Source organism: Sciurus carolinensis, chromosome 10 (genome assembly GCF_902686445.1).
Source record: "Sciurus carolinensis chromosome 10, mSciCar1.2, whole genome shotgun sequence".
NCBI lineage: Eukaryota > Metazoa > Chordata > Mammalia > Rodentia > Sciuridae > Sciurus > Sciurus carolinensis.
This window is the reverse complement of record NC_062222.1, coordinates 136,640,199-136,667,170: the sequence shown is the minus strand read 5'-3', so window position 1 is coordinate 136,667,170 and position 26,972 is coordinate 136,640,199. Positions and strand designations below refer to the sequence as shown.

At 42.6% G+C, this 26,972-nt stretch overlaps 1 protein-coding gene across 6 annotated transcripts in view; it reads right to left on the bottom strand.

The window, feature by feature from the left end:
* Kiaa0232 (KIAA0232 ortholog) overlaps positions 1–26,972 on the bottom strand; it is an 83,222-nt gene that overhangs the window by 47,947 nt on the left and 8,303 nt on the right. For 5 of the 6 annotated variants that reach the window (XM_047567621.1, XM_047567620.1, XM_047567614.1 and 2 more), the window contains exon 2: positions 4,997–5,496. In XM_047567621.1, the coding sequence (XP_047423577.1) occupies positions 4,997–5,140 (144 nt within the window). In that variant the 5' untranslated portion in view covers positions 5,141–5,496. Of the gene's footprint in view, positions 1–4,996; positions 5,497–8,053; positions 8,075–26,972 lie in introns of those variants that run through there. The other variant, XM_047567616.1, reaches the window with a different exon arrangement.

Sequence of the window (26,972 nt, the reverse complement as noted above, 5' to 3'; positions counted from 1 at the left end):
CAGGGACCAGCCCATAACCAAGTTGATCTGCGAGGACAAGAAGTCTCATCGTTCTGCTGGATGCACACCAACAACATGTGAGCCTGAGCCGACAGCAGGCAGGAGAGGGACAAGGCTTGGGAAAAAGGCCAGAGGAGACCAACTGAAAGCTGGGCAGGGGTCTGAGTCTCTGGATCAGGCTGCTGCTGAGGTCATCCTAATCCGTGGATATTTTAAGTTTTCCAAACCAGTAAATGTTCCACAAATTACTTAGCTGCGCTACCTAATTTTCTCCACTAACACGGGTAACTGCAGTAGCTCTGGGACTGTGTTACTGTCAAGGGGACATCAGTGCACACAGCAGCGGCTGGCACACTGCACAGGGTGCACATGTTTGGTTTTACTGTTACTTCTGTTTAAACCACACTGACCTGGGTCTTCTGTTTTAAAGACAGACTCCTCGTAAGAATAGGAACAGAATTCACAATGAGGAAAACCCTAAAGTCCTGGGTGGTAGTTCTAATTCAGTTAGCTATGAAGGAATGTCAAGAATGGTTGGGGGGGCTGGGGAGATAGCTCAGTCGGTAGAGTACTTGCTTTGTAAGCACAAGGCCCTGGGTTCGACCCCCAGCACCCCCCCCCAAAAAAAAAAAAAAAAAAAAAGAATGGTTGGAACTGTAAAATGAAGTCCTGAAGAACAGCCCCATCTTCCTGGACCCCTCCCTGCCTGCAGACAGTGAGGGCTTGCTGCCCCCAGGCAAGCCCCTCCCACCTGCAGGTTAACGTTTTACCAAGTTCTCCTTTGAGCCACTTCTGAGCAACACTGCAGAATGTTTTCAAGGTACACAACACAGAATGCAGGCCCCAGGGCCCAAGACTCCTGGCACTCACTTTCACACTGGGGGAACTCGATCCTAAGACAACTGTCAACAGAAGAGACAGATGCACTTCCCCGCCTCTAAAGGTCCCTTAAAAAGCAGTAACCTAATTCCACCTGGTCTCTAAAGCATGCCCTGACAGTAGAGCCTGCCATGTATTTGACAAAGATTTGTTACATACGTAAATTTTAAAACAAAGTCATCTGGTATAAAAAATGGCTCTAACAGGAACAGATTGAAAGAATCCCATATCAATAACCATGTAGCTCCCAGAAGATCCTCTAACTGCTCTGACTTACATCTCTGAGTAAGTAAAACAAGGAAAATCATCTTACCTTCAAGGCTTACCCCGAGAACAAAAAAGGCACTTCCTTCAGGAGAAACAGCCAGCGCCGAATCTGGTGCCCTGGAGTGCTCCCTGTGTGACCTGGCTACTAACTTTAAAGAGGAAAAGGCAGGCCCAGCAGAATGTAAACCACAAAGCAGAGGGGAGAACGGAGGTGGGAAAATCACCACCTCCAACCACCGAGGAAACAGCTGTCGCAGCGAGACTCAGCATGGACTAGAGACTCTCAGGCTTCAGCACAGGCACCTCATCACAAGCAGAGGGGTGCTCAGCTCTGCAGTGAGGCGCTGGTGGGCAACACCTGAAGCAGAGCCAGCCTCGGCCAGAAGGCACAGACTGCCACCCAGCACATGCCATCTCACCGCACACATGAGAGAAGGGAACACCATCGCTTAGGTAACAGCACTGCCATAACCGCAGGAACTGAAATCAACATGAGGAACACGCAACGTCCACACTGAGGGACACCTTGGAGAGCAAATGGCCTGTACTCTCCAAAAATGCCAATGTCATGAGACACAAAGGAATGATATCAGAGATACGACTGCTAAAACCAATGCATGACCTCACTGGACACCAAGGTAAGAAAAAACTGCAATGAAGAACACCACTGGAACAACAGACAAAAACTGCATGCTGACTGAGTCTGGCATGCACACCGATATTAATTTTTCTGAATTCTATAATCGCACTATGGCTGTCCAGGGGACACACTGAGGTCAGGCTTGGTGCCCATGCCTGTGAGCTCAGCTCCTCAGGAGGCAAAGGCAGGAGGATGGCAAGTTCAAGACCAGCCTGGGTGACTCAGCAAGATCCTACCTTAAAACAAAATTAAAAAGAACCAGGGATGTGGCTCAGAGGCAGGATGCTCCTGGGTTCCCTCCAGCACGCACACACTGGGGCATTCAGGTGGTGGCACATACAGAAGAACAGAGATGCAGCAAAGGGCGAAGGCATTACCAACAGCCTGAGTGACTGCCAGAGTCTAGTCTGCACACTATTCCTGCTGTTCTGATGTTTGAAATTACTCTGTAAGGAAAAGTTAAAATCTCCTGAAAAAATCAAAGTGATTTTCTGCCCACAAGGATGTTGGAGCTGACTGTGAAAGAGAAGACATTCCAGCAACCAAAGTGAAGAGCTGCACAGCAGTGACACAGTCACGCATGGTCTAAGTCATTGCTTTTGGGAAGAATCTAAAAGTTTCAAAGAAAACATGACGAGCTTTTTTTGAAGGATGAGGAAGAAAAGCAGTTGATATCATCTGAAAATGATACACAGGGAATTCCTGTCTGAGAATATACTTACCAGAGCACAGCAATCCCAACCAAAGAAAGAAGGAAAGCAGAAGCCCATAGAGGTGAGATCCCTGCCAGCCTCGGCACCTCCACACAGGAAGGAGCTGTTCACAGCCACCCAGCAAGCTGCCAGCACCACCAACCAGAGGGGCGAGTATCCATTTCAGGTGTTCAGCCCTCACCAAGACTAGGGTCTTATCAGCCTCACTTCTTACTAATCCCCCTGGCACAGCTGACCCCAATTCATGTACAAAATCTTTTGGGAACTCAGGAGCTTTTGTGTCTCTATTAACCAAGACGGGGCAAAGTAAAGGACTGTCCAAGTCAGTCAGAGCTAGCAGGTGGAACAATGGCTTTCAAACTTGCCATCTGTAATTCAGGGCTAGAATGACTGGAGACCGACTACAGGGCGAGGCAAGATGAGCTAACAGACACCTGGGAGAGGAGTAATATGGCCCACATGTGAGGGGCCAGGTCGCAGGCCACTGTAAGCTCAAGCGAACCGGAGGTCAGGAAAGGGGGCGCTGGCCTCAACTAGAGCAAGAGTCGTGAGTTCCAGAATCCAGAAGCCAAGCACAGGCGCCTGCATTCTCCTCGCTGCTGCTGAAGACACCTTCGCTGAGCTCTGCACCCCAGCGCTCTTCTTGGGAACCGTGTGCACCTCCTCCCATGAGTTAGACGCTTCTGCCACCTTGACAAGGAGGCTGTAACTGCGGGAGAAGTACTGCAGGGGCTACCTGAACCCGAGTCGCCTCGTGTTAATCAGGTGTGGTTTTTAAGCTGAACTTCTTCATCAACACACAACATGGCAGGCTCTGCTTCCCAGGCTGTGTGGAGCAGTGTTTTAGGGTCTTTTATTTCCCTGTGGGTCCTCCTTGTAACTGTAGATACACTGTTTTCACCAACATGCATGTCATGCCCTGATGATGAACCACAACTGAGCAGGGAGGATCAAACCCAAGCAGATGCTCATGTTCACGTCCCTGACCGCATTCAGCTGCAGCTCATGGAGACACCAGAAGGTTCACCATCAAATCTGACCAGAGATGTGTTTCATTACAATCTTATCAAGAACAGTTCTGTTTTATTCTAAATGTCCTACAACCCTTAGCACACGAACACTTTGGGCTGTTAAAGGTATTAATTTGAGCTTAGTGAATTTATTGATTTGTTGATTAAATATTCTAGGCTGAGACCGCTGACATACATCTCTAAGAAATGCGATTAAATTTCTACTAAAAACTGATTCATTCCCACATAAACCTGAGTATATGTTACAAGTATGTGATTTTTTTAATTATGAGAAAGATCTTCCTTACTTCTGGAAGGTTCTTCCATGTTTATAGATTTTACATTTTACTTGTTCCTAGTCTATTCTACATTTGCTACAAAGATGGCGGCAAATCAGGACGCTTTCGTAAGGAAACTACCAAATACTGACCCAAACCAAACCCATCTGCTGATCATCAGGTTCTGAGTCAACCCTCTGGAAACCTTGCTTCCCCAATTCTCTCTGGCCAAGGCCATAAGCCACCTAGAAGTGATGTGTCCAGGGGGACACGATGAGACACCCACAGTGAGAGGCATGTCTGCCCAGGGACAGGCAAGACACGTGAGGAACCCAAGGAGATGCTCTGTACACTGCGCTTACAGGACACTGAAGCTCTTGTGGCTGAGAAGGGCAAAGCCAGTTTCTTCTGTCAATGAAACTTTGTGCTTTCAGTGTTAGTAACAATGGCTTGAAACAACAAAGTGTCCACAAAATAGCCCCTTCTTTCCACTAAGGGTCTACAAAAACCTGGAGTTTATGTGAAATTTGTAGGCATAGGTCACCCAGAGCCCCGCGTCCGCAGCCAAGAACTATGCTTCCCCTCGGCAGGCCTCACTGTAGGAGCTCATCCTAGAGAACGAGACTGTGGTTGAGGGTATTTTTCAAGAACCCAGATTTGGTTGGCTCCTCACTTTAAACTCAACACCATGTCAAGTAAAATTCACAATGTCTGAATTACAAGGTGACACACAGTGACTTCTGGCAAAGTGATGAGCTTTACAGAATTTTAAGTCTACTGATTTGTCACACTGTTTAACATCACTCTTGCTGATTAAATCCATTATGAAACTTTGGGGTAGTAAGAAGTGTAACAGAAACAATGATTAAAAATCTAGTTGTAATGTACAATTGTCCTGAACATAGAAACCAAGGCCCTAGAACTGTGCTGCTCAAAGATGACAGATCATCAACCTATTGGCAGTCCAGGCAACATCTAGAATGTAACTAACATGGAGAAAGGCTACAAAGCAAACAATGGAACTAAACAGTGTGCTGAGTGTCAGAACTCGTTCACGTTCTAACACAGCCTTGTCATCTCATCCCCGAAGGTTAGACACCACACACAGACTAGCCCTGTTCTGGAGCGTGGAAGCACTCCTTTAAGAACACACACATGCAAATACAATCGTCGGTTTACACAAAACATTTAAAACACATAAATAAATACCTGTTCCTGCAAGTCGTAGTCATAGCTGTCATGCAGCAGGAGACTGAGGACGTACCGAGTATAAATCATGGCATCAATGCCACATTTCTCCAGCTCTTGTCCCAGCCAGGTCTGCACTGGGCCCAAAGCATGAAGCAGAGACATGTCAGAAACAGACACAGGGCCTGGATAGAACTCGAGGAGCTCTCAGATGGCAAACCATCCACAACAACTGTACAGACAGGTGCATGAATTTAGGTTGCTGACATCCTTAAAATGCAAGGCATTTTCTGCAGTTGATGTTCTGTTGGTCTCTGGAGGCGATTTTCACTCCAGTAAAAAGGAGAGATGCTTGACATCTAGGACAAGCATTTACCCTTGCTGGCCATCAGCTCTCTGGAACAGGACCTCCCTCTTCAGGCATGATCACTGAATCAGCATCTTGACAGCAACAGACATGTACATGCAATTTTCTACTTTCATTTCACATTGAGGTCAAACGTTTAAGTCTCCGGCAGAACCTGCAAAAATGAGAGAAAAAAGGTATGTATTATATATAAACTAAATTATTTTATCTTTTGAAAAAAAATCAAACTGCTCCTCTTTATTAAAATACCTTTGATCTTAGAACACTGTTTTCCCACTGGAATCTTTGACACTTAAAATTAAGAGACACTGTAAACTTTTAAAAGCTTACTATCTTTTAACAGGAAAACTGATAAGTTTCTGTTCTGTTTGTGCTCAATTACACTGATGTTCATTTTGTTATCTCAAGAGACAGGACTAGTAAATTTCTGTTTATATGTAACATTCAAAGAATTTACTAACAACTCACTAGTTCACATTAAGTATAACAAAAATAAGGAGTCAAATATAAATTTTCTTGGAACACTGGCAAAAAGAATTAGTCCTCTAAATTTAAGTTTCATACAGGTGATCAATTCTTTCATATGGCTAAAAACTTCAGAACTAGTCACTGCTTGTTTCATACAAATTAAGGTGAAACACAAACGTTTTTACACCATGCCAGGCTATACTTTATACCTACTGTAACAAAATTTTCTTATATACTTAGGTTGAATTTCTGATTACTGTGATAGATGACACTCTTAATTTGAAAGCATTTCCCTTCAACATATTTTAATATGTGAAACTAATCTTAACAATGGGTTTATAAAATCATAATGTTCTTTGTGGCAGAGTGCTGACTGACTTACACAACAGCATATAACACCAACATAGAGAAAGGTGAAGCTCACCAGCTCAGCTTCTGCATGAACTTTAGTAGACAATAAGAAGGCTACAGAAAATAACTCTCAAAGCAGTCTTAGTGTTCAGTGTTAGTAAAAGCATCAAGCTAGAAAGATAAATACTCTTCCCCCAAAGATTTAAGACTGAGTTTCTTGCACTTCATCTATAACTACATAGTAAACTTTATATACATCAAATCTAAACAATTTAAAATCCACCACAGGACTAAATTGCTGGATTAATGTATCACTAATGAGCATTTTGCTGCTTTAAAAAATCCCTTGCTACTGTGTTATCTTTTATACATTATCAAAGCTAATTAAAGGTTTTCTATAACTTTCACCAGCTGAACTTTTCCAGCTGGCTCTTTAAAATTAAAACATTTTCCATAACTCATTTAACAACCCTCTGGTCCTGAGGATGCCAGACAGATCATCAATTTAAAAATCTGGGGATGTCAGATGTACCAAGTTGACAAGTTGCTTATCACTGAAAATCAACCTAGATGAAGAGGAGACTTGAAGCAATGGCTGAAGAGACTAGATGGGAATCTAGGTCACTGGATTCACAGGAAGAAGTCTGAGAGGCTGCAGAGAGGGAGCATCAGAGACTTGTGCAAAGGGTCGTCTACAAGTGTTCACCAGTGTTCATGGGTGTGTGAGTAAAGCGCTAACCCTGGCATGGGCAAGGAGCACCAGGAAGGGCAGGAGGAAACAGACCTCCTGCTCAACAGGTGGGGCAAATGCCACCGGTCAGGCTGGAGAACCTCAGTGTATGGGACACTGGTTTGAACCCTCAGAAGGATCTGGCATTTGGGGTGGGAATTAGTCCTAAATAACACTCTGTCCTGCCTGACAAATCTTAAAAGACCCCAAAGGACCAAACTATTTCCAAAAATTCACTGGGGTCCCAGAACAAAGCTCAAGGTATTTACAGGAAAACAATAACATCCAAAATGGAATGATTACTGTCAGAGAATTGAGAGGCAGAGAAGACATTACAACAGTTATTGCAACTGTTCAAAGAGTTGAGAAGAGAATGGAGGGTAACAGAAAAGATGTACAACCCAACTCCTGGAGACGAAGGCTACCATGTCCCCGGAGAGAAACGCAGGCAACAGCTGACACAATCAGTCACATTAGAAGAAAAGATCATGGAACTTCACAAACTGCAGAACTGCAGGATGGAAGAAAAACTATCTGAGAGCAGAAGCAGAGCACGTGAGCTGTGTGCACCCTCAGAAGCCCATTACAAGCAACCCAAGTCTGCAAGGAGGTGGAGGAGGCAGATTAACACTTAAAGAATCAACCCCTGAACAATTTCCTATGCTGATGAAGCCTTAAAAAACCTCACAGATCCAAGGCGCTCGATGAACTCCAAGCCCAAGAAACATGGAAGTCAATGACGCTCCATAATAAAATTACTGAAGCCTGAGACAGAGAGAAAACCACAGAGCAGCCAGAAAGAAAAGGAACAGCGGGTGTAAGGAAGGTAATGATGAGAGTCCCTGAGAGTCCTTGCTGGAAGCAAGGGGAGTGAGGGAATGTCAGAGGAAAACCTTTAAAACGCTCAAAGAAAAACCCGTTGACTCCAAGTTCTACACTCCTTAAAAATCTCTCTCGAAACCACGGCATGGGGCTGGAGTGTGGCTCAGAGGTAGAGCACTGGCCTGGCCCGGGCGAGGTGTGGGTTCCATCCTAGCACCACTTAAAATAAACAGACAAAATAAAGGTATGGTGTCCATCTACAACCGAAAATAAACAAATACATAAAATAAAAAACAGGCTGAAACAGACTTTCTAGACAGGTCGAGACTGAGGGACTCACCAGCAGAGCTGCGCCATCACAGCATGAAGACGGAATCAAAACGGCACCAGAACAGAGTGCGGATCGCTCAGAGCTGGAAATGGTCATTAAGTTTGCTTCATTATTTGAATATCCTTAAAAGATAACTGATTTTTTAAACAAAAACGACAAAATGTGGGGTTTGTAGCACACATATCAACAAAATACAGGAAACGGCAGCACGTGAGGGGCAGAGGGGCAGTGCCGCTTCCACAGGCTCCTCTTTCCTTCAGTAATTGCAAAATTTATTTATTTATTTTTATTTTTGGTACTGGAAATCAAACTCAGGGCTGCTCTACCATTAAGCTGCATCCCCAACCCTTTTTTCTTTTGAGATGGGGCAGGGGTCTCACTAAGTTGCTGAGGCTGGCCTTCAGCCTTGAAACTGTTGCCTCAGCCTCCCAAGCAGTTGGGATCACAGGTGTGTGCCACTGTGCCCAGCGACTGCAAGGTTCTTACAGAGGACAGGAAAGGGCATTCACTTGAAGACAGACTTGGATGAATTAGCTAGTAACAAATATCTTAACACGCTGATTTAAAAGGCAGAGATAGACTAGATTTTAAAACAGCAAGACCCGACTATGTGCTGCCATTTTATTTTTTTTAATATTATTTTTGGTTGTTGATGGACTTTTATTTTATTCATTTATTTAAATGTGGTGCTGAGAATTGAACCCAGTGCCTCACGCATGCCAGGCAAGCACTCTACCACTGAGCCACGACCCTAGCCCTGTGCTGCCATCTTAAATATAAAAATGCAAACGTTCCAAGGGAATGGGTGAAAGAACAGAGACCATGCTACGCTGACAAGACGAAAGCTGAAAGTCCACACTGTTACGGTTCAGCAAGGTCGATTTCAGAGCAAAGAGGTCAGCAGAGACCAAGGCCAGCGCGTGCAGACGAAGGCAGACGTGTCCAGAGGCATTTAGCAGCTCTACAGGGCACACCTGACCACAGTTCCAAAATACATAAAGCAAAAGCTGAGAGGACTGAAGGAGAAACAAAGTCACAGTGACACCAGGGGGTTCTAATACCCCGTTCTCAGCACTGCAAGAGGCACAACACAGAAAAGCAGGGCAGAGGTGAGACCATCGCCCACCAGCTCGTCCTAGGGCGGTCACAGACAGCTGAAATGATTCAAGTCACAGGAGTACACTTCCTGACCACAGAATTACATTAGAGACAACATAAAGATGTATGGAAAACCCCCCAAATATTTGAGAAATAAAAAATGTATTTCTAAACATCCAACAGGACAAAGGAGAGAGTATTTTGAACTGAATGAAATGAAAACAATGTACTGATGCTTTTAGAATACCACAAAAGCAGTGTTTACCTAGGAAGAAACTTGTAACACTAAACACCTAACACCTATGTTAGAAAAGGTCTCAAATCGATGATCTGAGGTTTTCACCTTCAGAAACTAAAAAAGACTAGAAAGCAATGAAATAGAAAGCAGAAAAACAATGACCTAAACCTGATTATTTTAAATAAAGTGGTGAGACTCTAGTTGGACTGAAGAGAAAGGAGAGAAGGCAAATTATCATACCAGGAAGGAGAGAGGTGGTGACTATTCTTTTCTGCTGACATGAAAAGGACATTAGAAAAACTCCATGCCAGGGACAGAGCTTGACTAGCGTGCAACAGGCCCTGGGTTCACTCAACTCTACATCACCATATTCAACAACTCAGACAGAGTGGACGAGCTCCTTGAAACAAATGACCAAAAGATCACTTGAAGATACAATGAATATCTCTGTGTCCACAAGAGGAGCTGAATTTATAGTTAAAGACCCACAAATCTCCAGGCCCCAACAACTGAGTTCTATCAAATATTTAAGGAAAACATAAGGCCATTCTATTCATATTTTTCCAAAAGTGAAGAGGAGGAAACACTTCTTGAATCATGTTAAAAGGCCAGCATTATACTGATAACAAAAGCAGACAAATATAGTACAAGAAAACTATGGAGCACTGGAAGAGAGACAAGATGCAGAAGTTCTAACTGAAATCTGAGGAAACTGAATCAAACAATATCATCAGACTCAGAGGAAGAATGCTGCTGATGAAATCTACAGTCTTCTTTGCCACCAAACCTTCAAAATGTTAGTTTACTATGAAAGCTTGGCTTACACTTGTTTACCTCATTATTTAAAAGGATAAAGGCCTTGAACTTCAATGCCATGAAAGACCTGGTTCACTGTGAAGATTGACATAGAAATATTATTACAATTTTTATTATGTCCACTTTAAAAGAGGATCTCAGCCCAAGCACAGAATGGAGGGTTATAAAAGATTGTTTCTTTAAGCCAAATTACACCCAGAAGTCAAGGAAAAATTGGCATGCAAATGCAAAATGAAGCAAATACCTGCCTCCCAGGACATCTTCCAGGTCATTTGTGCTACCAGCTCTTACAGAACTCTTTCTACAACTTGTTCAACAGCTGACAGCATAAAGTTTCAAAATAAATGCTCATAACCAGTGAGTCACTAGTGATAATAATCTACACAGCACAGACGGCTGAGGACCAAGGAAAAGAAAGAGAAGGCAAGTCTGGCAGCTTCAGACAAGGCTGCATGAACCTCTCAGTCCCTTTTCAACGGGTGCCACACAGGAGCACCAGTCACCAGAAGGCTCACTTCTTGCAGTTTCTGGCAGTTGGCGTTAGTCCTCCTGGCTATGAACCTCAAGTTACTAGCAGGTAACCAGGGTATAGAACACCAAGTGGTAGATTCCCTCTCCCTAAGGACCAAGTCTCCCACAGAGGGCGAACATCTGACCAAGTTAGAGACAAGTTCTAGCTGAGATGAACACAGAGACACCCAGGTAGGTTGGCTGGCTCATGAACTGTCCCATTAAAACTTTGTTCAGGTATGACCCACCCTGTTGAAACTTACCTCTAGCAGTCAAAGCAACGGGGCAGGGACCAGCACAGACAAAACCCATGTTCATCTACCTGGCAAGTTAAAGGACATAGCTGGCAGAATTTTGAATTCAGTCTATTCATCCCGCATTCATCTCTAAATGTGAAATTTAGTCAGTACAAATTTTTTCTTTCTTGTGTGGTGGAAGGAGTCGAACAAGGACTTGTGCCTGCTATGCAAGCACTCTACCACTGAGCTACCTTCCCAGTGCTGCTCTGCACGAAGCTAAATGCCAACTCAGGTTAACTCAGTTCTACTTTAAAAGTTCTAAAGAAAGAGCACCAATGTATATGCTCAAAAGTTTTCTGTTTTAAATTGTTCCTTCTTCAGAGGTTCATGATAAAGGAAAAGAACTTTCAAATCATTCTATCTTTCATTCAAAATTAACTCAAATTATTCTAGAGACAGGTTTCTATAAATAAATCTTAAAGGCCCCACAATGAATAATCTTATTTTATTTATATTGTTGTGATGCTGGGGACAGAACCCAGGGCCTTGCCCATGCTAAGCACAGGCTCTACCACTGCTCCTAAAGCCCTTATTCCAGAATGTCTTTTTTACTTTAAACTTTGGTTTCCATTAAGGATGTTAAAAAAAAAAAAAAAAAAAAAAAAAAAAAAAAAAAAAAACACACACACCCAAGATAGTTCAATGCCTGTGAAAGCTTTTGCACACCACTGGAATCTTCTCTAACTCACTGAGGTGGGCGAGAAGAGAAAGAAGTACAGCAGCCCCACAGTCAGAATACAGGGTTTTGGTACACCCTTGCCATTCAACAGCTGGGTCATGTGCCCATAGTATCTCAGAATCATTAGAACAGTGAGACATACTCACTGCCCCTTCCAACCTCTAGCCAGGCTGCTTCAGTGAGCAAATGAGAAGTATCTCCTGTGTCCTCTGCAGCCTTTGCATTTCACAAAAAGTCACACAAAAGGAGGGGATCATTATAAACTACCCCCCAATTGTTTATGTGTGATAAATCTCACACGTTCCTTCACTAATGGGATTATCTGAGTGGTAATTCTTTAAGTCAAAATATAGCTTTCTAGAACAAAAAAATCATTATACTTTTTAAAAGTACAGTTTCTTTAAAAATATACTTTATTATACTTTTCTAAAAACTATGAATGAACTTCATTTAAATAATCTGGTTCTCATCACAGACCTCCCTCTTGTTAGCTAACACTTTAGTTCTCTACTACAAGGTTCAAATGTGACACTGCAAAGTCCCCAAAGTGGCTAGCGGCAAAGGTACACAGATACAGAGATACACAGCCTCCCTCTGCTGTTCAGTTTTCTATTTGTTTTGGAATGCAGACATCTGCAAAGCAATCTCTGTGCATTTAAGCCACACTCTCCCCAACAGTACAGCACACAATATGAACATGTATTTTCAGTCAGATTTTTCACTGCTGTGACCAAAAGACCTGATTGGAACAACATAGAGAAGGGAAACGGTATTTGTCGCTCATGGCTTCAGAGGTCTCCGTCCACAGAGAGTTGACACCATTGCTCTGGGCCCAAGATAATGCAGAACAGCATGATGGAAGGGCATGGTGGAAGAAAGCAGCTCAGGACATGACAATCAGGGAGCAGGGACAGAGCTCCACTCACCAGGGACAAAATATAAACCCCAAAGTCACGCCCCCAGTGACCTATCTCCTCAGCTGCACCCTACTGGCCTATAGTTACAACCCGGGTAACCACTACCAGTGGATTAATCCAGTGATTGGGTTATAACTCTCCTCTAATCATTTCACCTCTGAACCTTCTGGCATTGTCTCATACATGAGCTTTTAGGGGACACCTCATATCTAAACCGTAATAACATGGTTCTGTGCCTGGCAGCCGGAGTGTGGTGGCATGACAGAAGAACAGCTGTCAGGCCCAGATGACACCCGGATAACCCTGCAGAGTTAGAATACATGCCATTCTCAGTCTTTAGGAGTCAGTGCCCAGGGCCTGCAACTTTATGCTCTTTCTTGGGACCAGAATAACAAAGCAGATTTTTGAAGCAAAGACACTGACTTCTTCCACCATTTAGTCTACATGCTTTCAGGGTTATACAATGTTCCCCAAGTGGTTTGGTCACTAAGGAAGAGATAACAGGTCTAACTACGTACTTAAGCTACTAACTGAGTCAAAGTTTTTTCAACAAACAGATAAAACATGATAATGTCACACATTTCAAATAAGTACTTTAATAATGAAGTGGTTTTTTGGAGGAGTGAGGGATCATTTTGAGGAAGTTCACAAATCTTTCAAAGTCTCATCCTTATGTGACAACAGTCTCATCTTTTTACAAGCTTTAAGCACCACATGTATTACTGAAAATAATTCAAGTTACAGCTCTTGCTAGAGTTTCGAGATAGTTATCTGGAGTGCACTACAGCAGCTCTAGTAAGAAACATACTGTCTATAGTTCAGTTTCTTCAGTGTTCAAATACATCAGGGGTGTAGTCAACTTAAATATAAGGTGCTTCTTTTTTTGCAATGCATTGTAAGTATTTTAGGTGTGATTACAAAACATGCAAATCACTGAAAAACACAACAGTGCATCAACACTGTGACCCGGGTCTTGACCACCTCCTGTGACAGCCTAACAATGGCACAGCACCTGGGAGGAGAGCTGTGAATCACTGGTCTGGGTAAAATGCAAGATGTTGCCCTCCAGGAAAAAGTTGGGTAGCTCTGTGAAACAATGTTTCCTATCCTGAAACAGCCTGTCAGTTGTTGGTCTCAGAGTGTTTCTTTCTGCTCAATTTGATCTTACAGGCTTTTTTTTTTTTTTTTCCCTCCCCAGTATTGGGGACTGAACCAACAGGTACTCTACCACTGAGCTACACCCCAATCCTTTTTATTTTGAGACAGGGTCTTGCTAAATTGCCCAAGCTGGCCTCAAACTTACAATCCTCCTGCCTCAGCCTCCCAAGTTGCTAAAATTACAGGCATGTGCCACCATGCCTACTTATATACTTTTAATAAAAGTTTTTAAAATATTTTCTTAAATATGAAAATAGAAGCACATATAGTTTTAGCACCTTGAAGTACTTCAATTTTTTTTTTTTAGTATTTCAACATGTTAAATAATAACAAATATTTTCATATTCTGCTTTTACCTAGCACTGCCACCCCATGTTGTTCTAGAGTCTTGCCGCATTGTCCAAAGTGGTAGACTCTAGTCATATGTGACTATTTAAATTCAAGTTAAAAATCAGTTCCTCAAAGGAGGGACTTTATAGAGGGAAAAGAGGGGTGGGAGGCGGGGGAGGAAACAATAACAGAATGAATCGAACATCATTACCCTATGTAAATGTATGATTACGCAAATGGTATGCTGTTACTCCATGTACAGAGAAACAACATATATCCCATTTGTTTACAATAAAAATAAATTAAAAAAAAAATTAGTCCCTCAGACACACTAAGCACATTACAAGTGCTCTGAGGTCATATGCACCTAGTGGTTACTGCAAATAGAGGCCACCTGTATCATGCACATGTTCTACTGGACAGTACTGGCTTTGACCCTCTCCAGCAGATGGCTATGCTGGGCTAAACAAAGCCTTGTCCATTCTTTCCAGCAGTTCATATGCTCCTCCCCAGGTGCCTGCAGACTATACCAGAAACTCCTCCTAGTACCCAGAAGACAGGGTGCTGACTGCAGGTATCCTGAGATGACACAATGTGCCTAAGAGAAATTGTGAAGGAACTGGAAAACATCTGTTTGACAGGACTCAAACTTCAACAGGTCAAATTTCATTAGTTTAATGTATCCATGGATGAAGGTTCAATGACAAAGTCAGACTACATGGGACAACAAGAACAGATAAAGCGACTGGGTATGTGGGGTGCACCTATAATCCCAGCAGCTCTGGAGGTCAGTCAGTAAAGGCTAGTCTCAGCAACTCAGCAAGGCTCTGAGTAACTCAGTGAGATCCTGCCCCAAATTAAAAAATAAAAAGGGCTAGGGATGTTGCTCAATGGTAAAGTACCCCTGGGTTCAATCCCCTGCACTGCAAAAACAAAAAAACAAAGATAGATTAAGCTTACCGACAGAGGAAAAGGAGTATTGAGAACCACCAGAGTAAGAGGCCACTGTAAAAAAGTTTTAGTTGAAACAAAGCACATTATACTGCAGAAACAAACAGCCCCCAAACTGTAGCAGATTAAAACAGTAGTTTATATCTTGGTCATGCTATATGCCCCTCCTGGGTTGGCAGGGATGCTCAGGACAATCACTCAACATGATCACTCTGGGACACAGGTGACAAAATGGACACCATCTTGAACCCTCTCAGTCCAGGGACCACAGAAAATAAGATCTGTACCCTGGACTGAAGGCTTTCTCATGGAACTGAGTTACTCACAGCTCATCAGTCAGAGCAAGTCTTCTGGCCTCACTTCGACAAGGACAGGCGTCACCAACCCTGAAAACCACTTTGTGGGACAAAATATGGGATTCTTAATAGGAAACAGCTAACATTTTTAAAATCAGAATTCTGGCACACTTAAATATCAAAGTACAGATTAATTAAAACAATGTAAAAGAAAAAATAATACATAAAAGAGAGACAAAAGCAATAAGCTCAGAAAGGTTCCAGGAGGCTGGAGTGCTGCTGGAAGGCTACTGCCCAACAGGCAGCATAGCGCGGCCTGCCCTGCCTCCGGCAGCCCTAACTCACACTACTCTCTTCTGCACACACAGGCTTTGTCTTGGGATGAGATCCATTCAGACTGTTCTCCAGCTACCTCCTGGGGATGGGTTCTTTCATGAAGGAGGCTGAAAGTTCTTTAGGCCAAACTAACATACTCCATGTCCCACTGAGCAGAATGCTTCCATCTTGGCAGGTGATTAGAACTGCAGAACTGATAATTTCCCAAACCTAAATGGAGACGAATAAATTTTGAAGAGAGGTTTGAGGAAAAAAATCAATACTAACAACACATGGAACAAGACTTCAACTCTGGTCCCAAATTCTGAGTCCATGAGTAGGGGGTGCCGTAACCTAGGAACTCCTCCTCATTCTTTCCCACTCACACGCACTGCAGGCTTCTTGTGTTTCAGGCACTATGCATGGTGTTTGGTAACTCTGACTTTTAGATGCTACTACTTTTTACCAAGATCCTAAACAGTACTTGCCTGGCAAACTGAGTGCAAGCACATACTAAAGTTCTTATATATTTAAAAATCATTTTTGCCGGTTACTCACTCTGGTGTTACAATTTGGACCACAAAGTATTGCTTACTTTCTTTAGTAGGGAGGCTGGTTCCCAAAGCCAATCTATGGCCAATCTATGGAAGAGGAGTTCCATAAAGAACCTGAACTGGAACTCACTGACAGTAGGAACCTCTGCTAAAAGCTGATCATGTAATCCCATTGACTCTGTGTATCTGAAAAAGTAGGCTGTGCAAAAACAGATCCCATTCTAGAAATGTGTCAAGTCCTAGGAAAAACGAATAAGGCTTATTTTTGAGATATTGTAATAAACAAAACTTGTGAGGGACCCGAATTCTTCTCATGAAAAGGGAGAACTGCACAAAGATTAAGACACTGCATCCTTAGCAGCCAAGGTATCAGAAAGGAACTACTAAGTACATGTTCCCCACTGATACAAAGAATTACTTTTATAAATATGGGACTGTTCTCACAGATAAGACTACTACTTAATAGTAACAAAATTATGAAGATTCTTAAAAAATTGCAGGCCTGTAACCAGACCTGGCTAATCTTTATGTTCAAAAAATAAGGAAAATAAAGACAAAAGGAAGAACCAAATGTATAATGACACAGGATAGGGGAAAGCAATCACTTCCATGGAGAATTAGCAATTTTCCATTAAAGCAAAATAAAGGACAGCCAGGTCACATTGACAGGACATGAAAGGGAAGGGCTTTCCATCCAATCCGGGTAAATTCTCCACTGACCATGCTACCAGCAAATGCTCACAGATCTGAAAGCTTTGGTGGGCCTTTCTGTCCTTATTGTTTGAACTAGGCCATTAAGGAGATAAACTGCTTAAGTAAAGTTGCACTGTTTTATATCTAACTTTTACTTGATCCCCAGTTACTGATGATCATACTCATCTGTGAGCACTTCTGGTTTGAAAAGCTGTACTGCCAGATAAAAATGGCTTGCAGGTTACTATGTATTAATAACCAATATAGTTCACTTACACGTGCTAGATGTCAGAATTCATTAGCAAGGCTACAAAATGACAGTTTTAATGCCTGCAAAATGAAATTCCTTATTTAAAAAATAAGTTCCTTATTTTTAAAAAAAAAAGTCCTTATGGGCCAGGTGCGGTGGCACACACCTGTAATCCCAGTGACTCGAAAGGCTAAGGCAGGAGGACTATAAGTTTAAAGCCTCAGCCCCTCAGCAAGGCCCTAAGCAATTCAGCGATATGGCTAAATTGGGGATGTGGCTCAGGGTTAAGCGCCCTTGGATTCAATCTCTGGTCCATACACAAAAAAGTCCTTAAGGGAATTTACAAAAATTCATTTTTATCCTAGCAGAGGCAAATTTCATATCAAACAGGTTACAAAATTTATAAAGCATAAAATATTTGGACAAAGAGATGGAGAAATGTACACATTCAAAATTAAAAGTTCTCTCTGCTTGCAAAATGCAACAAAACAGCTACCACACAATAGCCAAACAAAGTTCATTATTATGAAATCTAAGAGCTTTTGCTAGAAAAGTAGTAAATGAAATGAAATTTGTTGTAAAAGTAATGAAACAAATTTTAGAAATTTAAAAACTTCAACTAAGAAAATTAAAATTTATCTTCACTCTAGGAAATGAAAAATTTCAAAAATCCTAGGCAAGTTTATTTAGAAACAAATTAAAACAAGATTTTTAGAATTTTTGAAAATACAAAAAGCTCAAACATGATGAAAACCACTGTCAAAGCTGAACATTTTATCACATAAAATGCTAGATCACAGTGTGCCAAAATGATCTTTCAAAGTGATACTGCTGCTTGTCAACATGTCTGAGATAAACACTCTACTGCTTTCAAATACTAAACTCAGAACCTAAACAATCTACTTCTGGGTTCCAAGAGAGGGGGAAAGTGGCCCAAAATTCTCCAATTGCTAAGACTGTGGGTTTTTAAAAATTACTACAAAAAGCCATAAGCCAAGTGAAAATGTAGTATAATATGTTCCCCCAAATGGACTTAGGTAATACGCAACACTTCAACAATGTTTTAATATCTGCCAATAAAATCTCATTCAATATAAAAATTGTGTGAAGCTGCTATCTGAGGTAATGTGCTGGTTGGTATGGTCTTTGTGAGATTCCACCACGGGGTACCTGGCCAAGGCCAGAAGGTGATGGTGCAGCCCATCAACCTCACCTGCAGATACTTGTAAAACAGATTCCCCAATACAGGTGTGGCTCTAAGCAAGTGAGTGTGCGGGCAGCGGGCTGTATTACTGGTTTTGATGAATACATGAACCTTGTATTAGATGATGCAGAAGAGATTCATTCTAAAACAAAGTCAAGAAAACAGCTGGGTTGGATCATGCTAAAAGGAGATAATATTACTCTGCTACAGTATCTCCAACTGGAAATGATCAATGAAGTAAGAAGTTAGGGAGAGACCTACAATTTTTTTTTTTTACGTGTCCTTTGCTGGGAATATAGTTCTAAAACATTTGTTCATATTGTTTTGATTATCCTTGTGTTATTACCAGATGAAAATAAATGCTGTGGGACTCTTTACTAAAAAAAAAATTGTGTGGAGTATCTGATACTAGTTAGGAATTTCAATGGGTCTAAATGAAATTCTATTTGATTATACAAAAAGATACACACTGGAGAACTCAGAAAAGTACCAAAGTACATGTTCTAATTTTTCATCCATTAGTTATATGCTTCAAACCTTAAATCAAGTCTTCGGATATGGCTGTTAAGGTAAGTACAGTAATTCTTCTAGCCCCTAGAAGCTATTTAAAGGAACAGTGTTATCATTTAAAAGATAATGGGCTACACAGTCTTCTCAAAGTATATTCTGGACAACACAAAAAAATGTATTACATTGCCTTAGAACTTCATTTTGAATAAATTAGGAAAATACCAGAGTGAAAACAAAAACTGATTTATTTATTTGAGGACTTCTTGAAATTTTCAACATGTTAATGTACATCTGGGACCTCTAAAAAGGAAGCAAAGTAGGTAGAGTTTGCATGCTGGGTTATTTATAGACCCCTTTTTGCTTCCTTGGAACACAGTTTGGGAAACATAACCTCTAATCACAATGAAATTAACATTTTCCCCAAAGTCCAAGTTATAAGTAAGACATAGGCCACCTGAGATCCTTCCACTCTGAATTCTCTAAGACTGAAAAGTTAAGCTAATGGCATAATTTAGGAATAAAATCATTATGTGTATCTCTTCTTTACTTCCCCTCAAATAACTTGCAGAGTTATTCTACACAGCAAACCAACCAGCACTGCTTTTGATATGTATCAGACCTTCAGGTTTCCCCTCTCCCGGGACAGCCTCTGTGCTCACTTACTGTCTGAGTGCACCCTGGCGGCTTTCAGGTTCCCGGGCTCACTCTAAGAGCATTCTGTGAAGGGGCAAAGGCAGGCTCCACAGCGCCGCACCTCCCCCGTACAGGGCCCGCAGGATGTGCAGCAGCAAAGCAGACCCTTGGTGCCGGTGAGTACTCACATCCAGCAGTGTGATCCCAGGTTTCTTTAGGCTTTGTTAAACCATTAGTTTAACATCTGATGACAGAAGGTCGATGGCAAAGCCTCCAGAGTAATCAGACCCGAGGAAGGTACAGCAGAGTTCTGGACCAGAGGGAGAGATGGCACTCTAGAAGCTACTGGAGAAGGTGGGACAATGACAAGCATGTGCATTAAACAAACTACAGCCAAGTGTCAGGCACAGTTGCTAAGAGATTTAGAAATGCTCTGCCGCCGATTCAATGGCACTTGGAGGGACGCTTGCATCTGGGGAACACCCTGAGAAGCTGACTACACTTTAAGCCAAAGCTGAGGTCTACTGACACCTGGAGCTCGGCAGAGGAGCAAAGCAGGCTTGTTCCTCAAAATCCCACACACGAACACTTTAAAAGACTAGATATTTACAGTCCCAAAAACATATTTAAAATACTCAGTAAAGGTGACAAGGGTGAAACAGGTGAAACGCTGTGGATTGGAATTTTATACTAATTAAAATTCTTCTCCTCAAAAAATAAATAGAAATGACTATCAGTAGAACTCTACACAGGTCAAAACTCTTTAGATTTGACTGATCTGTTCAAATCATAAATATTATAGCCTTATAAGGTAAGTGTAAATGAGGAAAAAAGTAGTACAAATACATACACCATGGCTCAGAAAAACAAAGAGGGAAGAAAACCAGTAACTATCCAAACACTGAACATAAAAGTCGGCTAGGGATGTAGCTCGGTGGTAGAGTGCTTGTCTAGAATCCCCAGCACTAGGGGGGAAAATGTACTTCCAAATGACTCATGTTAAATATAAACTTGGTTACACCAAGCACTGCCTAACCCCCCACTGGGCTGGAATGCTGTTACACAGCTACTGATGGAGGCGCTGAAGACCAAGTTACAAAAGCATGGCACAACTCCCCGGGGCCTCACACCCAAGTCCACTTCTCCACCACTTGCCTTCATTCTGCCATCACCTCTAAATAAGACCAGCTGCACCTCAGACCACAGGTGCTTCTCTTCAGGGGCTCTGAACAATCTCCTGCCTGTGTGCAGCATGTCTTGTAGCACAGATTAACTCTACTAAAGTTGTAGTACATTTTATTTGTATATTTAAAATAATAAATGAAATTAAATGCAACTGGTTATTCCTTTCTTACAGATTCTGGTCAAATTCTCTAACGTGAAATATTTAATTTTGAGGCTGGTGTAAATATGCTACTCAAATGAATATGAGATTAGACAACTTCGGATCACCCTATAAAATATTCAATAAATTTGGGACTGGGATTGTGGCTCAGGAGTAGAATGATTATCTAGCATATGTGAGGCACTGGGTTCAATTCTCAACATCACATTAAAAAATAAATATATCATGTCCATCTAAAACTAAAAAACTAAAAATATAAATTTGGGTACTCACATCCACATGCATGTTCCAGGTGTTACTGGACTACTTGAACCAGCAGAGCGCGTCGAACCTAGAGACATGTTACAGAGCCTAGCACTCAGGTCTCAACAGCTAACATTCCAACAGAGGAAAAGATCAAGGGTGGTACATACGCAATGAAGTTCTGCTCAGCCATAAGGAAGAGTGACATGGCATTTGCCATCCATTTGTAAATGGATGGAAATAGAGATGCTCAGTGAAATAAGCCACAGTCTGAAAGTCAAGGGTCAAGTGTTTTCTGTAATGTGTGAAAGATAGAGCAAAATAAGGGCAAAAGGAGGGCAGAGGGGATTCCATGAAAATAGAAAAGAGGTCAGTGAAGTAGAGGAAGGGGACTGAGGAGGAGGAGGAGGACTTGAAAAGGCAAGAATGGTGGAATGAATCTGATCAAACTTTCCTATGTACACATACGAATATACCACAGTGAATTTCACCTTTTGTACATCCATCATGAATTAAAAAAAAAAAAAAAAATAGACCGGTTGGGTAGAGGAAAGGGAACAGGGGGAGGGAGGAAGTAAGGGAAAGGAGAAGTATCAGGAACTGAATTGGAATAAATTATATTTCATGCTTATATGTCAAAATGAACCCCAATAATATGAATAACTAAATCACACTATAAAAACACTATTGGAAAAAGCACTGACATTCATAATGGGCAATGTAAAAGTTTTGTGTAATTTATGCAGCCAGGCATGGTAGTGCACCTGTGGTCCTACTACCCAGGAGGCTGATGCTGGTGAATGTCTTGAAATCAGGGCAACACAGTGAGAAGTGGAGAGGGAGAAAGAGAGAAAGTGGGGTTGGTTGGTGTGATTTATGCAAACATCACCCCTTACAAATCTCTTTTTCCTGCCTTGTCTTCTCAGTCTAATATTTCCAGCTATACAGGATATTTCCATTTGAACTCAGCAAGCTTAAGAACATCCACACAAATATACATATTCAAAAGCACCCATTACCTTCCCTCCCACCTTCTGCCCTGAAAACCTCACATGCTAGTTGTTTTCATTCCTATGCTCCTCACATCACCACCTACCACACCTTGCTCCACACCTGACTCACCTCTGTATTCTACCCTCTTACAGCAAAGTCTCTTTTCTGCTTTTGTGCCACTGGGGAAGGGGTGAAGCTTAACTATACCTCCTATGAAGTTAGGTAACAGGTGCACTAGCAGGAAGGTCCTAGGAAGGAAATGCCAAGAAAGAACTAACTAAAATTCCTGGGCACAGTGGTGCACACCTGTAATCCCTGCAGCTCTAGAGGCTCAGACAGGAGGATCACAAGTTCAAAGTCAGTCTCACAACTTGGCAAGACCCTGTCTCAAAATTTAAAAGATGGGGGGCTGGGAATGTGACTTGGTGGTTAAGCTCACCTAGGTTCAATCCCCAATACCAAAAAAGAGAAGAATTAAAACAAGCATGTCCCCACCTCCCGCCCCATGGATCTGAGACACTTTCTACAAGGACAACCACAGATAAGCAGTAAGACAGCACAGCATTTCATTTCTTCTATCTGGAAAACCAGCAGTCCCACCTCATCAAGAGACCAGCCATGCTGTCATACAAGCTCAACATAACCACAGGTCTGTCTGGGATGCACCCCCACACCAACACCACACTTATCTTCGTTACTAGACCTTTACATCAAGTCTTGGAATTCTGCTTTAGGAGCACGTACCCTATTCTTGGCCTTTTCCTTTCTTACAATTTTAGAATTACTGTGTCACATTCTATGAAAGGCCCTCTTAGGGTTCTGATGGGGAAATGCATTACATGTATCAACCAATCTGAAGAGAACTGACTGCTTTACAGCACTGTATTCCTGTTAGGAATAAGAGCCATCTGCCCATTTAATTAGGTCTCCTTTTAAGTATTTCAAATAAGTTTTAAATTAAAAAAAAAAATGTTTAGTTGTTGATGGATCTTTATTTTATTTATTTATATCTGGTGCTGAGGATCGAACCCAGTGCCTCACATTTGCTAGGCAAGCGCTCTACCACTGAGCTACACACCCAGCCCCTAAGTTTTAAATTTTGACATCTAAACTCTGGCTGTTGGATTTATCCTAGATACTGGGTTACAGATTCTCTTTGGTTTTCTATAGATTATCATCTGCAAGGGACAACAATCTTGTTTCAGCATCCAGTCCTGTCTGTTGATACTGTCTTGTCACCGTGCTGGGGCACTCAGAGGGGCTGGCGAGAAGTGGCACCAGTGGGGCACCCTCCACCAGACTGCCTGATTACACAGATGTTCCCACACCTCCAACGAGACTGACAGGCATTCTCTGTATGGCAGGCTTCCTTAGAGCTTCTTCAAGGATTAAGAACACTTCCTCCTACTGGAGATTGGCAAGATCATAGTTATAGCTCAGTCAGCTCTGTCAAGACTTAGTGACAAAAGGCACTTTCTTCCTTAGGATATAAATGTAGTTTTCCTCCAGCAGCAAAAGCAGCAGCTCACAGGAATCCTCAACATGCAAGTTTTGTCCATGGATGTTCATTTCACTTTAACCACCCCATGAGGTAGATACTGTTACTCCCTTTTTGAAGACTTTAAAGAAACTATCTCCCATCAAACAGAGGAGGAAGAGCCCAGCAGAGGCACAGGCCCCACTGGGGCAAGCAGTCTTTCCCTGCCGCAGTGGCTCAGCCAAGGGCCCTTTTGGCCCCAAAGACTTCAGCAGCAATTGTTCCAAAGTGAACTTGGGTTTCCAGCATTTACTTTCTACTTTAACACAGTCCAAATGGCTATAGATTCCTTAAGAAGTCTTTCAAGGGACTGAGGCTGGGGTTCAATGGTGAAGCACTTTCCTAGCCCGTGTGAGGCACTGGGTTCGATCCTCAGCACCACATAAAAATAAATAAAATCGAGGTACTGTGTCCATCTACAACTAAAAACATATATTTTAAAAAAGAAGTCTTTCGAATCATCAAAGAAGGGCAAATTCAACAGGGGAGAGAGAAAGGGGATTAAATGAGGTGAGAATTTTAAGTTCACATGACACAGGTTTCAAATTTTGAGAATGAGTTATTGCTCCAAGGCCCTTCCTGCCACTTGTATCTGAAAGTATGTGTACAGATGGCTAAAGAGAGCCAAGACAACAGCAGGTTGAAACAGACATCATGTTAAATGACACGTTTGAGGAAACCGGTACATTTAATCTCGGAAAGAAGAGGTTACTGAGCACGACTCCTCTGTCATACAAAGCAGGAGCACAAAGAAAGGGGAACACACTCATTCCTGTTATTACCTATATTTCTCCTGAAGGCCTACAGTGAGTCAAATCAAATCAAATCAATCAAAACATTTCTTAAGAAAATACTGTTGCACTGTGGCAGACACTGTGATGAGTCACCCAGGACCCCACCTGAAAGTGCTGGGAGAGCTGGGTCAGCCCCTCAGGTAGCAACCCTGGCTGCACAGAACTAGCTCCAGGCAACTGCGAAGGCTCCCTGGGTCCCCCAAGCAGCTCAAGGGCTGCCCCAGGGCATGCCCTAACCAATGCTCCCCATGCCTCTGTGTTCAGAGAACCAGCAGGTGACACCTAAGGGAGAACTGGCTTTCCCTACACACTGAAGTACCTCTCACTGTCTTCAAACAGAAGCCACCATTTGGAGTATGTTTACTATGGGCAGGACACAGTGAAGGACACGGTAAGTTTAATCTAGAGGCAAAAGCAGCATGTACATGAAATGATCATCCTCATGGTCCGGTAACTTGTGCACTGTGGGCAAACCAGAATCCACAGTTCCACTCCACAAAACTGTTTTTCCTTTAAAAACATGGATACACCTGCTCATCCAGGTCCGAGGTACTGCAGCCAGTCTCAATCAGTAGCACTTTTTCCTTCTCTTACAACCACAATGCATTTCCAGTTTACCAGGGGAAAATGCCTCAGGAAGACAGAAGCAGAGATTGGAGTGATGTGCCTATGAGCCAAGGAGCACCAAGGGCCGCCAGGAGCTGCGAGTGCATAGACCAGGTCTTCCCTCTAAGCCTCCAGAGGGAACCAGCCCTGCTGACACCTCACATTTTGGACCTCTGGCCTCCAGAATTGTGAGAAAATAAATAGCAGCTGCTATAAGTCCCAGTTCATGGTACTTTGTCACGACAGTCCCAGGAGATGAATGAAGCACCTCTGACTTTTTCCTCTGCACCTGATGAGCTGCACTTGCACCCCAGTAAAAGCATGGAGGCTGCAGTGGGGAGGAGGGCAAAAGGGTGTTGTGTCAGATGCTGGTCCTTGGTGCTAGACGGGGAACAACTGATCAGGGCTATCCAGATGCCCCTCAGAGCACAGAAACAAACACATGAGGCAGATGAACATGGGACAGGTGAGGGTAAGGCCCACACACCAACTCCCTAACCCTACTGAGTGTCAGAAGCTGCTTCCATGGCATAAAAAAATGTGGAGCTAAGTCAACCCCCCATTTTAGGGATGAAGAAACCTAGACATGTATTCAGGGTCCCAAGGCACATCAAAACCAGGGCCACCACATGCTCTAGCTCCAGAGCTGGTGCCTTTCCCTCAAACTAAGACCCCCACCTCACCTGAGCACTTCCCCTGCCCGCTTCTGGAGGACTGAAGTAAAGCCTTTTAGCAGAGCCTTCTTAATTCAAGATTTTGGTTTGGCCATTACTGTTCACTATCCCCAAAGGCCTAAATCCCAAGAGAAAAGTGAGACACACTCTGACCCCACTTTAGTCAGTGGCAAACTGCAGGGTGCTACTTGCTTCTGCCCAATGCTATCTTCCACCAGTCCTGATAAGGCCCAAGCAAGGGCCACTCAGGACTTTTAATTTAGATGACACAGCCACGGAAAGTCATCAGAAACCGCTGCTCAGTATGCAAAGGGTTTGTTGTTTTTTGTAAATTAAAGAATGAAATGCGGAAGGGAAAAACATAACACCATAAGAAAAAATAACTGCCCAATACTAATACAGCTAGCAACATAGTAAAAAGAGCCCACAGGCTCCACTGGGAAGGCCTACAGACCAACTGTTGCTGTAAATGGCCGAAGTCTGTTTCTCTGCACAATGAGGACAAAGGTGGATGGGGTTCCCAAGGATTCTGGCTGAAGTGACCAAGTGGTAAACCAAAAAACCAAACTGTGAGATTCCACAAAGGAAGGACACAAAGCCCTCCCCCGCCCCTCAGGGTAGCCAATGTCACACTAGAAGCCTAACTCAACACTCAAAGGCGCCTAAAGAGCTCAGAACTAGCAGAGGGTGTCAACACAGCACAGTTTCACTGAGTGAAGACCGCAAGGTGAAACCCCTGTGATCAAAGCTTTAGGGGTTGTGAGAGCCACCTTCCTGCATTAGCTGTGTCAAACCCTACTGATGTGCGCTTTCTTTTCTACTACCATGACTGACTCCTCAGGCTGCAACAGAGCTTTCTCTGAACAGGTGGCATAAGACTCATTTTATGAAAAACAGTATAGGGAATACCTTGATCCTACAGATCATTTCCAAGGCTCTTTCAGGTCTATGAAAACAATCCCACCTATTTCGTATTACTCAGGCCTGGTTTCTCCCTGATACTTCTCTTTTACCCAATATGCTTGCTCATGCACAGACCACAGCTGCACACCACACCCCTGTGGCTCCGCTCGCCAGGGTTCCAGGCCCAAACTCAAATGAGGTGGTTTTAAATTCTTCTATTAGCAATATTAAGAAGAAACAGATGAAGTTAATCTTTTAAAAAAAAATTTTAGTTGGAGATGGGCACAATACCTTTTATTTATTTTTAAAATATTTTTAGTTGTAGATGGACACAATGCTCTTATTTTATTTATTTATTCTTTTTATATGGTGTGAGGATTGA